The sequence below is a fragment of the Mustela erminea genome, chromosome 1, assembly GCF_009829155.1.
Source record: "Mustela erminea isolate mMusErm1 chromosome 1, mMusErm1.Pri, whole genome shotgun sequence".
NCBI classification, from domain to species: Eukaryota; Metazoa; Chordata; class Mammalia; order Carnivora; family Mustelidae; genus Mustela; species Mustela erminea.
Genome location: NC_045614.1, coordinates 101,959,406 through 101,971,804, shown reverse-complemented (window position 1 = coordinate 101,971,804; position 12,399 = coordinate 101,959,406). Strand labels below are relative to the sequence as shown.

Below are 12,399 nucleotides of genomic sequence, written 5' to 3'. Positions count from 1 at the left end.
GTTCTTATCCTTTCTTTTATTAATGTGGTGTATCACATTGATTGATTTGCAAATATTGAACCACGCCTACAGTCCTAGAATAAACCCCACTTGATTGTGGTGAATAATTCTCTAACGTAACTGTTGAATTTGATTTGCTAGTATTTTATTGAGAATTTTTGCATCCATATTCATCAGGCCTATACTTTCCTTTCTAGTGGGGTCTTTGGTTTCATAATGAAGGTAATGCTGAGTTTGTAGAATGAGTTTGAAAGTTTTCCTTCCATTTCTATTTTTTGGAGCAGTTTGAGAGGAGTAGGTATTAACTCTTCTTTAAATATCTGTTAGAATTCTTAATGGGGGGGCGGTGCCTGGGTGGCTCAGATGGTTAAACATGTTTGACTCAGGTCATGATCTTAGGGTCTTGGGATCGAGCCCAACATTGGGCTCCCTGCTCAGCAGGGAGTCTGCTTCTCCCTCTCCCTCTGCTGATCCTCCTGCTTGTGCTCTTGCTCTCTGGCAAATTAAAAAAAAAAAAAAGATTCCCCAGGGAAGCCATCTGGCCCAGGACTTTTGTTTGTTGGGAGATTTTTGATAACTGATTCAGTTTCTTTGCTGGTTATGGGTCTGTTCAAATTTTTCTATTCCTATTTCAGTTTTGGTAATTTGTCCATTTTTTCTAGATAGCCCAGTTTATTGTCATATAGTGTTTTGTAGTATTCTCTTATAATTGTATTTCTGTGGTGTTGCTGGTGATCTCTCTCTTCTTTCCTTTGTGATTTTATCTATTTGGGTCCTTTCTCTTTTCTGTTTGATAAGTCTCGCTAGGGGTTTATCAATTTTATTAATTCTTTCGAGGAACCAACAATTTGTTTTTTTTGGTCTGTTCTACTGTTTTTTTTGTTGTTGTTGTTTTATTTATCATTTATTTCGCTCTAATCTGTATTTCCCTTCTGCTGGCTTTAGGTAGTATTTGCTGTTCTCTTTCTAGCTCTGTTAGGTGTAAGGTAAGGTGTATTTGAGACTTTTCTTGCTTCTTGAGGTAGGCCTGTATTGCAATATAATTCCTTCTTAAGACTGCCTTTGCTGCCTCCCAAGGGTTTTGGACTGCTATGTTTTCATTTTCATTTTTGCTTCCATGTATTTTTAAAATTTTCTTTGATTTAGTGGTTAACCCAGTCTTTCTTTAGTAGGATGTTCTTTTTTTGTTGTTTATTTTTTGTTTATTTGTCAGAGAGAGATAGAGTGCAAGTGGGGGAGTATCAGGCAAAGGGAGAAACAGGCTCCCTGCTGAGCAAGGAGCCTGATGTAGTACTCAATCCCAGGACCCAGGGCTCATGACCTGAGCTGAGGGCAGATGCTTAACCAACTGAGCCACCCAGGGATCCCTAGTAAGATGTTCTTTAATTTCCATGTATTTGAATTCTTTCCAAATTTTTTCTTGTTGTTGATTTCAGGTTTCATAGTGTTTTGGTCTGAAAATATGCATGGTATGATCTCGATCTTTTTGTACTTTTGAAGGCTGACTTGTGACCCAGTATGTGATCTCTTCTGGAGAATGTTCCATGTGCACTCGAAAAGAATATTATATATCCTGCTGCTTTAGGAATGAAAAGTTCTGAATATATCTGTTAAGTCCATCTTTTCCAGTATGTCATTCAAAGTCATTGTTTCCTTGTTGATTTTCTGCTTAGATGCTCTATCCATTGCTTTGGGGGGGTGCTGTTAAAGTCCCTTACGTTATTGTATTGTTATCAAGTAGTTTATTTATTTTTAAAAAAATTTTTTTAAAGATTTTATTTATTTATTTGACAGAGAGAGAGGGAGATCACAAGTAGGCAGGCGGAGGTGGGGGGAAGCAGACTCCCCGCTGAGCAGAGAGCTTGATGTGGGGCTCAGTCCCAGGACCTTGAAATCATGACCTGAGCTGAAGGCAGAGGCTTAACTCACTGAGCCACTCAGGTGCCCCACAATGAGTTTCTTCATTATTAATTTATATATTTGGGTACTCCCATGTTGGGGGCATAAATATTTACAATTTTTAGATCTTGAATGATAGACCCCTTAATTATGATATAATGACCTTCTTCATCTCTTGTTACAGTCTCTTATTTAAAATCTAGTTTTTCAGGCGCATGCGTGGCTCAGTTGTGGGGCATCTGCCTTCAGCTCAGGTCATGATCCCTGGGATTGAGCCCCGTATCGGGCATTCTGCTCAGTGGGGAAACTGCTTCTTCCTCTTCAGCTCCCCTGTGCTTGTGTTCCCTCTCTCACTATCTCTCTCTGTTACAAATAAATAAAATTAAAAAAAAAAAAAAAGCTATAGAAAAAATAAAATCAAATCTAGTTTGTCTGATATTAAGTATGGCTACACCAGCTTTCTTTTGATGTACATTAGCATGATAGATGGTTCTCCACCCCCTCACTTTCTTCCTTTTTTTTTTTTTTTTTAAAGATTTTATTTACTTATTTGATACAGAGAGCAGAGAGAGAGCACATGACCAGGGTAGGGTGGGGGCAAAAGGAAAGGGAGAAGCAGAGTCCCCATTGAGCAGGGAGCCTGGCAAGGAGCTTTGACCTGAGCCAAAGGCAGACCTTTAACCGACTGAGCCCCACGAGATGCCCTTCTACCTTTCAGTCTGAAGGTATCTTTAGGTTTAAAATTAGTCTCTTATTAGTAGCGTATAGATGGATCTTTTTTAAAAATCCATTCTGATAACCCCTATGTCTTTTGGTTGGAGCACTTAGTCCATTTACATTGAGAGTAATTATCGAAAGATACACATTTAGTGTCATTGTATTACCTGTAGAGTTGGTGTTTCTGGTGATGTCTCTTTTGGTCCCTTTCCTCCCCACTCAAAGAATTCCCCTTAATATTTCTTGAACGGCCGGTATAGTGGTAATGAGCTCCTTTAGTTTTTGTCTGGGAAAAGTCCTTGTCCCTATCCCTTCTATTCTGAATGACAGCCCTGTTGGATAAAGAATTCTTGGCTGCATGCTTTTCCCATTTAGCCTGTTGAATATTTCCTGCCACTACTTCTGGCCTGTCACATTTCTGTGAAGATACGCTGCAAACCTTACCTGTCTTTCCTTTTAGGTTAAGGACTTTTTTATCCCTTGCTGCTTTCAGGATTCTTTCCTTGTCAGTGTATTTTGTGAATTTGACTATGATATGCCTTGGTGATGGTCAGCTTTTGTTGAATTTAATGGGCATTCTCTCTGTTTCTTGGGTTTTGATGTTTGTGTCCTTAGAGAAATTTTCAACTGTAATTCGTTGAAATATACCTTCCACCCCTTTTTTTCTCTCTTCATCTTCTGAAACTCCAGGGGTACAAATGTTTTTACATTTTCATAAGTCACCGAGATCCCTAAGTCTACCTCTGTGGTCCATTACCTTTCTTTCCCTCTTCTTTTCAGTGTCATTATTTTCCATAATTTTATCTTCTATATCACTGATTTGCTCCTCTGCTTCGTCCATCCTCATTTTTGTAGTCTCCATGCATCTCAGTTACAGTATTTTAAATTTTGGCCTAACCAGATTTTAGTTCTTTAACTTCTGGAGTAAGGGATTCTCTAGTGTCTTCTATGATTTTTTCAAGCCCAGCTAGTATTTGTATAATTGCTTTAAATTCTAGTTCAGACATCTTACTTAGATCTACGTTGATTAAATCTCCGATCATCAGTTCTTCCTGTTCCTTCTTTTGAGGTTTATTCCTCTGTCTTGTCATTTTGGAGAGAGGAAAATAAAACAAAATTTAAATTTAAAAATCGAGGAAAAAGGAAAAAATACATAAAGGAAGCTAGAGCCTAGGTATGTTTTGGTCTACTTGTTACGAAAAGCTTGATTGACAAAAGATAGGGGTGCCTGAGTTGCTCAGTCGGTTGAATGGCCAACTCTTTTTCTTTTTTTTTTTTTTTGAAAGATTTAATGTATTTATTTGACAGATCGCAAGTAGGCAGAGAGAGAGGGGGAAGCACGCTTCCCGCTGAGCAGAGAGCCCAACGCGGGGCTTGGTCCCAGGACCTTGAGATCATGACCTGAGCTGAAAGCAGGGGCTTAACCCACTGAGCCACCCAGGCGCCCTGAATGGCCAACTCTTGGTTTCGGCTCAGGTCATGATCTCAGGGTCCTGGGATGGAGCCCTGCATTGGGCTCTGTTCTCAGCATGGAGTCTGCTTGAAGATTCTCTCTTTCCCTCCCCCTCTGCCCTTTCCCTGCTCATGCTCTCTCTTTCTCTCTCAAATACATCTTAATTCTTTTTTTAAATTCTATAAGGAATCACAAGTTGACATTTTCTTATTTCTGAGATATGTAGAAACAACACATAAATTTCCAGGTGCAGTTCAACTTCGTTCCCAGGCCATAGAGTGTGCTACAGGAATATTTTTCTAGTGAAATGTCACAATTTCATTATTCTTGTACTTTGATACCGTTCCTTGGAGTTACTCCACGAAGAGCGGCAGTTCACTGGGGAACTGTGTAAAATATGGAATGCTTCACGAATTTGCATGTCATCCTTAGTATATATGCTGCTGAAGGGAGCACAAATAAATATGTCTTTTAAAAAAAGAAAAATGGGAAAAAAAAGAAAAATGGTAGATGGGGTGCCTGGGTGGCTCAGTGGATTAAAGCCTTTGCCTTCAGCTGAGGTCATGATCCCAGGATCCCGGATTGCGCTTCGCATCTGGGCATTCTGCTCAGCGGGGAGCCTGCTTCCTACTCTCTCCCTGCCTGCCTCTCTGCCTACTTGTGATCTCTGTCAAATAAATAAATAAAATCTTTTAAAAAAGAAAGAAAGAAAATAAGATGGTAGAAAGAAAAATGGTAGAAAGAAAAAGTAAAAATTAAGAAATATATATATATATATATAAAATGGTAAAATTAAAACATTAAAAATTGCTTTTTGTATCCAAAAAATAAAACAAAAAGTAAAATAAATAAAACCCAAAGGATGCTGGATCCTGTTTTCGTTAGCAGTGAAGCTTTGCAGCACTCTGTGATCAGTAGACTTGGTGTGTGAGGGGGTTTGTGCTGGTCTTCTGGTGGAGGGGCCTGCTGCTCCGATTCTCAGTGGAACTGCCCTAGTGGGGATGCTCCTGCAGAGGAGTGGGGCTTGATGTAGTGGCTCGGTTCTCCACTTGGTGGCGCTGTTCAGCTCCCTGAGGTGGATTAAGCTGGCTTTGACCTGTTCTCTCCAGAGCGGGAAATGTGTGCCACCCCTCTTCAGTAAGCCTTCACAGATGCCCAAACATTGACCCTGTCTGTGTTACTGGTTTCTGTCACATCCCTGCCTTCACCCTGCCTGTGCCCTAGCTGTCCTGTCAAACGGTGAGCACTCCTGTGTTTTATCTCAAGTGTAGGTATGTTTCAAAATTTAACACTTCAGAGACCTCTGGGGGAGGGTCGCCCTGCCTTGTGGCCTGTGGCAGCTTGTCCCGGGAGACAGCTGCGCTGTGTTGCAGCAGTTTGGAGTTTGTGGTAGATCACAACACACAGCTCATGCCAGGGTTTGAAGCCCTCACTTGGAGTTTTTGTTCCTGTACTGGTGAGTGGGACAGTTTCATGGCGCCTGCAAGGCCCTTTGCCCACAGAGAGGCCATGTCACCTCTACCAAATGCACTCTAAGCAGGGGCACCACTTCTCCCTGTGTGACCCTGAGGATCCTTAGGCTGCCTGGTGCTGGGGCTCAGCTATGCTCTCCCATTGGAGAACTGCTTAGTTCCCCAGGTGCAAACCTGGCAAGGTCTCAGACTTCAGAAACTTCGAAATCTGCACTCTACTGTGTAGAAAACTGGCAGTATTGTAACCCTCTCCTTTCTCCCCATCCATGATTTTGGGAAATAGTTTTCTTGTGCAGTCCCCTGCATATGTTTTCACTATTTTTTTTTTTCTTTTTTCTTTCTTGTCTTGTGCTTTCTTTCTTCCTCCTTTCTGGATGCTCCCTCCACTGTCAGGGCGCCCTCCCCTGGGCAGTGCCCATAGCTCTTTTCTCATACTGACTGCAGCTCCTACATTTCACTTGTCGTTTTTCTGGTTTGTAGATGTGCAGCTTTGTTCTATAAGACTTCCAGTCGATTTCTTGGGTATTCATAGTGATTTTATATTTATCCAGCTGTGTTCAGGGAAGGGGGTAAGCTTAGGGTCGCCCTACTCCGCAGCCGTATTACCTCTTCAAAATTCACACATTTTAAATGGGAGCAGAGCATAAGGGTTAGAGGTACTACATGAGGCTGTTAGAAGGAGAGAAAAGGAGAAAGGGAAAAGTGAACAAAAGGTGTTCACTCGCAAAGCTCTTTATACTGACCACCAGATGGCGCAGTTGTTCCATATCTGCTGCTTGTGCGCTCGGAAGGATGAGAAGCAACAGTGCGGTCCAGCTGTTTTGAAGCACAGGATGTTCTTTTTTTTTTTTTTTTTAAAGATTTTATTTATTAATTTGACAGAGAGAAATCACAAGTAGACGGAGAGGCAGCCAGAGAGAGAGAGAGAGGGAAGCAGGCTCTCTGCTCAGCAGAGAGCCCGATGCGGGACTCGATCTCAGGACTCTGAGATCATGACCTAAGCCGAAGGCAGCGGCTTAACCCACTGAGCCACCCAGGCGCCCAAGCACAGGATGTTCTTAAGTTGACTCTTTGTAGCCTCAGATGTCTATTTCATGAAGTGAAAGCAGGCCGGCATGTTATACTTAATTGCACATTTGAGTATCATAGCCATATCAATATTGCCTTTGTCGCTTTTGTGAGAAAGTTAACTCTTTGGATACAAGCATGGACAAAATACTAACATTTAAAAATTGAACATAAAACATTACTGGGAAGTACAAGGATATACTTTGATTTTATTTTGGGAATGATTCTACTGGAATTGTATCATTAAAAATTCATTGGTAGCTATTAAATGATTGATATAAATAACTTAAAATGTGACCAAGATGAGAATTAACTTTAGTAATACGAGAGACTGGACAAAAGTTATGGAGATGAGGCATTCTCTTCAGTTACTTAGAAATGAAATTTTTACTTGTTTTTTTCAGTTGTAAATATATATTGAGGTTTTCAGAAAGATTCTCTCCACAGTTCACATATGCATTTAAAGAATATAATTGTGTTAGAACCAGAGCAATTGAACTATAATTGAATTGTAATGTTTTTGTTCTGTACTAATAGTCATAGTATAGTTATGAAGGCTTAGTATAGAGAAACTAGATTATAAGGGCTTGGAAAACCAAAAATGGTGAATTATGGACTATTTTGATACTTTGAAGAAATATTTAATATAGGTTATGTGGCACCTTAGTCTTTTTGTGGATGGATGCATCATATGTATAAATAAATAAATAAATATTTAGGTTATGAAAATACAGGTTAGAATGAACAAATAAGTTTTTTCCTAATTTATAATTGACATACAACATTATATTAGTTTCTGGTACACAGCTTAATTTGGTCCACATTGATTTGTATACATTGTGAAATGATGACCACAGTGTCTAGTAAACATCTCTCACCATATATATTTTACTTTTTTTTCTTGTGATGAGAACCTTTAAGATCTCACTTAGCATCTTTCAAATATGCAATGTAGTATTTTTAATATACTCAATGTGCTAGATATTACATCCCCAAGACTTAATTATCAGTATCTTTTGACCACTTTCATCCATGTTACTTACTATTCCACCCCTGGCAACCATCAGTCTGTTCTCTGTATTTATGAGTTCTTTTTTAAAAATTATTTTGGGGGTGCCTGGCTCACTCAGGCAATAGAGCATACCACTCTTGATCTCAGAGTTGTGAGTTCAAGCCCCATATTTTGTGTAGAGATAACTTAAAAATTAAAAAATTCTTTTAAAAGTTAATTATTTTTTTTAGAGTCCACATATAAGTGAAGGAATAAGTTTTGAATGCAAATACAGTTGAGGGAAGCCGAGCTTCCCTAAAGAAGAACAGAGGAAGAACTCTGGGAAGTTATTTTTGGGCAAAATCCATGAACATTGGGATTCCTGTGACCCCAAAGAGTCGTTTAAGACTGAAGCTTGGGAAAGATGTGGGAGCCAGACGAGATAAATATCTTCATGCTTTTTTAAGTACCAGTGGAACTGAAAGAAAAGCTTTACTGTGACCTGGGCTGCAGCTAGAGGAACTCTAGCAAAAACCCAAGAGCTTGGGTTTCCAGAGAATCCTTTCTTCTAGATATGGGCTCTAGAAAGTATTGAAATGAGAATTCAGCTGATACTGTCAGTTTTAACATGACATAACATATAACAGAACTTTGGGTTGGCATTTTAGAAGTAGACAACCTTTGTCTTCTTGAGATTTAGTGACCTTATAAAACCCAAAGGACTTGATGAGTTTCACTTAATAGACAGTATTGCTTGCTAGCCTTAGAATAGAAGAAAAATATCAGGAAAAAAAGCATAGTCATGGGCTCAATTCTTTATTTGTAGATTTGATCTTTATTTTCAAACCCTTTGAAGAAATGAGATTAGAAAGACACTTGACATTGAGTTTATTCTTGAGGCATCCCCCTACTCACTCCCCAGTAGTAGCACTAGAATGTTATATTTGGTCATTTCATTTTCTTGAGAGAGAGTCTTTATCTTCAGCCCTTTTTATTTGTCATTGGGATCAATTTAAATCTGTTTTGAACTTTGTTTTGTTAGTTGTGTCAGCTAGCTCTTCCTTGGTTTTTGCCTTTAATGTATCCACGTTATAAAGGTTGCCAGTTGCCTCACACTTCCAGTTTCTGTTATGCTGGTTAGCTGAAATTTTACCATGTATCTCTGTGACTAGGGATAGTAAAGAAAATTAATGATGAATATCCATTGTATTTTATAATGTTAAATTAAAACTTTAGGTGAGTTTTAAAGGATTCCAATGTAAGCCATGAAATAAAAAAATGAATGTATCAACAAGATATGTCAATGTAGGTCTCCTTTACTTTTCATAAGTATAAGGGACCTTAAAATGTTGGAAAAGAAATATCAATGAGATATTGCATTTTTAAGAACCACTATAGCAGAATATATGTGTAATAAGTGAAAAATGGGGCAGGAAGTAAACAAACTCAATTGTAATAAGTCTTTATTAAAATCTTTCCATTGGCACAACTCACAGAGAATATTTTGCCTCATACCTGTCTGAAGTGGAGTGGGAGTGAGGTGTCACAGTCTGATTGTTTTGGAAGCCCAAGGAATCAGAGACAACAGATTGGCCTTTTATGTGTCCTACCAGAGTGAGGAGCCACTATTCAATTTAGAGACCTTTTTTGGCTTTCTACAACCATAAAACCATTTTTATTTCTTTAGTAGGGAATTGTTATAACATATTTTTATTTATAATTATATTTATAGTATATTTGTTTTATATTTATATAATGATTTCATATTTGGAATAATATATAATAACTTATGGGGGATTATATTTGTTTTGAAGAAATCTAGTAAAATAAAGACCTATGGATATCAAATTTGGTAGATTAAATTCCTCTTCGTTGAGCTGTAAATCTTCTGAAGAAAGTTTGAGGCTGTAAATCTTCTGAAGAAAGTTTGAGGCATTCGTAAAACATATATATCTATAGCTGTTTTTAAAGCTGTTCAGTTAACTTCCTGATATTTCTAATTTTTATTGACTTCGATGCTTTCTGATCTTTTGAAACAGTGATCACATGGAAAATGTATACGGCTACTTAATGAAGTACACCAACCTTGTCACTGGGTGGCAGTACAGGTAAGTGATTATTCTGTGTCACATCCCTCTCCTAAGAGACCAGAAATGGGGCTGATAATTTTATATTCTGAAATTACTTCTGTACAGACATGGATGGGAAACCTTTTAGAGAAGGATTGACAGTTATTTAAAGTCTGATAAGTTCTCCTTTGTAGAGGCTGAGAGGAGTTGATATCTGTCCAGATGGCACCCTCCAAATGCCTCAGAAGTTAATATTTTCTTTAATCGAAGAATAATTGACATGCAGTATTAGTATTGTATTAGTTTCAGGTATACAACATAGTGATTTAATATTTATGTATATCACTTCAGTAAGTCTAGTTGCCATCTGTCACCATACCAAATTACTTTAGTATTATTGGTTGTATTCCCTATGCCAGCCATTGTATCCTTTTGTCTTATTTTATATAACTGGAAGATTGTACCTTTTAATCCTCTTTACCTATATTGTTTATTCTCCCATCCCTTCTCTCCTCTGACAATGACCAGTTTGTTCTCTGTATCAATAAATCTTTCTGTTTTGTTTGTTGGTTTTGTTTTTTAGATTCCACACATAAATGAAGTCATTCATTATTTGTTTTTCTGTCTGACTTATTTCAGCTAACATAATACCCTCTAAGTTCATCCAGGAAGTCATCAATGGCAAATTTCTTTCTTTTTTATAGTATACCATTTGTGTGTGTGTGTGTTTCTATATTTACACCACATCCTCTTTCTCCATTCATCCGTCAAAGACATTTAACTACCTCTGAAACGTATAATACAGTGTATGTTGATTAAATAGACTTTAGATAAATATTTTTAAAACTTGGAAAAAAAAAAGATGACATTTAGGTTGCTTCCATATCTTGGCTATCGTAAATGCTCTAATGACCATAGAGTGATGTGTCTTTCCGATGTAGTGTTTTCATTTTTTTTTTTCAGTTAAATACCTAGAAGTGGAATTGTTGGATCATATGGTAGTTCTTTTTTTTTTTTTTTTTTCTAATTTTATTTAATTTTAATTTTTTTTTTTTTCTATTTTACCCACCCCCATACCCACCTCCCCTCTGGTAACTATCAGTTTGTTCTCTGTAGTTAAGAATCAGTCTCTCTCTCTCTCTCTTTTGTTTTGTTTTGTTTGAATGAAATCATATGGTATTTGTCTTTCTCTGACTGACTTATTTCATTTAGCATTATACTCTCTAGTTCCATCCATGTTTTTGCTAATGGCAAGATTTCATTCTTATTGATGACTGTAATATTTGTGTGTGTGTGTGTGTGTGTGTGTGTGTGTGTACACCACATCTTCTTTATCCATTCATCTGTTGATAGACACTTGGGCTGCTGCCATAATTTGGCTATTGTAAATAATGCTGCAATAAACATAGGGGTGCATGTATCCTTTTGCATTGTTGTTTTTGTATTTTGGGGGTAAAAGCCCAGTGGTGCGGTTACTGGATCACAGGGTAGTTCTATTTTTAATTTTCTGAGGAAACTCCATGCTGTTTCCCACAGTGACTGTACCAGTTTGCATTCCAACCAACAGTGCAAGAGGGTGCCTTTTGTTCCACATCCTCGCCAACAATTTTTCTATCAGTTCTTTATATATTTTGGATACCAACCCTTTATTGGATATGTCATTTGTAAATATCTTCTCGCATTCAGTAGGTTGCTTTTAGTTTTGTTGAGTGTTTCCTTGGCTCTGCAGAAGGTTTTCATTTTGATGTAGTCCCAGTGGTTTGTTTTTGCTTTTATTTCCTTTGCCTCAGGAGACATCTAGAAAAATGTTGCTGTGGCTGATGTCAGAGAAATTTTGTGCTTTCTTGTAGGATTCTGTGGTTTCAAGTCTCACATTTAAGTCTTTAATCCATTTTGAATTTATTTTTGTAGGTAGTATAAGAAAGTGGTCCAGTTTCATTCTTTTGCAGATAGCTCTCCAGTCTTCCCAACACCATTGGTTGAAGAGACTTTTTCCATTGTATGTATATTCTTTCCACCTTCATTGAAGATTAATTGACCATATAATTGTGGGTTGATTTCTGGGTTTTCTATTCCATTCCATTGATTCTGTGGGTGTGTTTTTGTGCCAGCACCATACTGTTGTGGTTGCTGTAGTTTTAATACAACTTGAAGTCTGGAGTTGTGATACCTTCAGTTTTGTTTTCCTATTTTGGATTTTTAAGTAACCTCCATACTTGTTTTCATTGTGGCTGTAAAAACAGTTTGCATCCCCCCCCCCCCACCCCCCCCGTAGTGCACAGGTGTTCCCTTTTCTCCACATATTTGCCAACATGTGTTATTTCTTGTCATTTTGATCCTAGCAATTCTGATAGCTGTGAGGTGTTACTTCATTGTGGTTTTGATGTGCATTTCCCTAATGATTGGTAGTACTAGGATCTTTTCGTGTGCCTGTAGGCCATCTATATGTCTTAAAAAAAAAAAAAAAAGTTTATTTTTTTTGAGAACTAGCGAGAGAGAGAGAGTGCACAAGCGGTGGCAAGGGGCAGAGCGAGAAGAAGCAGCAGACAGGAGCCCTCTGTCCCAGAACCCTGGGATCATCACCTGAGCTGAAGGCAGATGGCTTAAGCAACTGAGCCACCCAGTCGTCCTCTGTATGTCTTTTCAATTTATTATTTTTTATTATTATTTTATTATTATTTATTATTATTATTTATTTTTAGATTATATTTATTTATTTGACAGAGAATG

General features: G+C 37.9%; 1 protein-coding gene across 1 annotated transcript in view; it reads left to right on the top strand.

The window, feature by feature from the left end:
• The window catches only part of OSBPL11 (oxysterol binding protein like 11), a 98,139-nt gene that overhangs the window by 24,651 nt on the left and 61,089 nt on the right, over positions 1-12,399 (top strand). Inside the window, exon 2 of the mRNA XM_032335886.1 lies at positions 9,640-9,708. Coding sequence (XP_032191777.1) covers positions 9,640-9,708 — 69 coding nt within the window. The remainder of the gene's footprint in view (positions 1-9,639; positions 9,709-12,399) is intronic.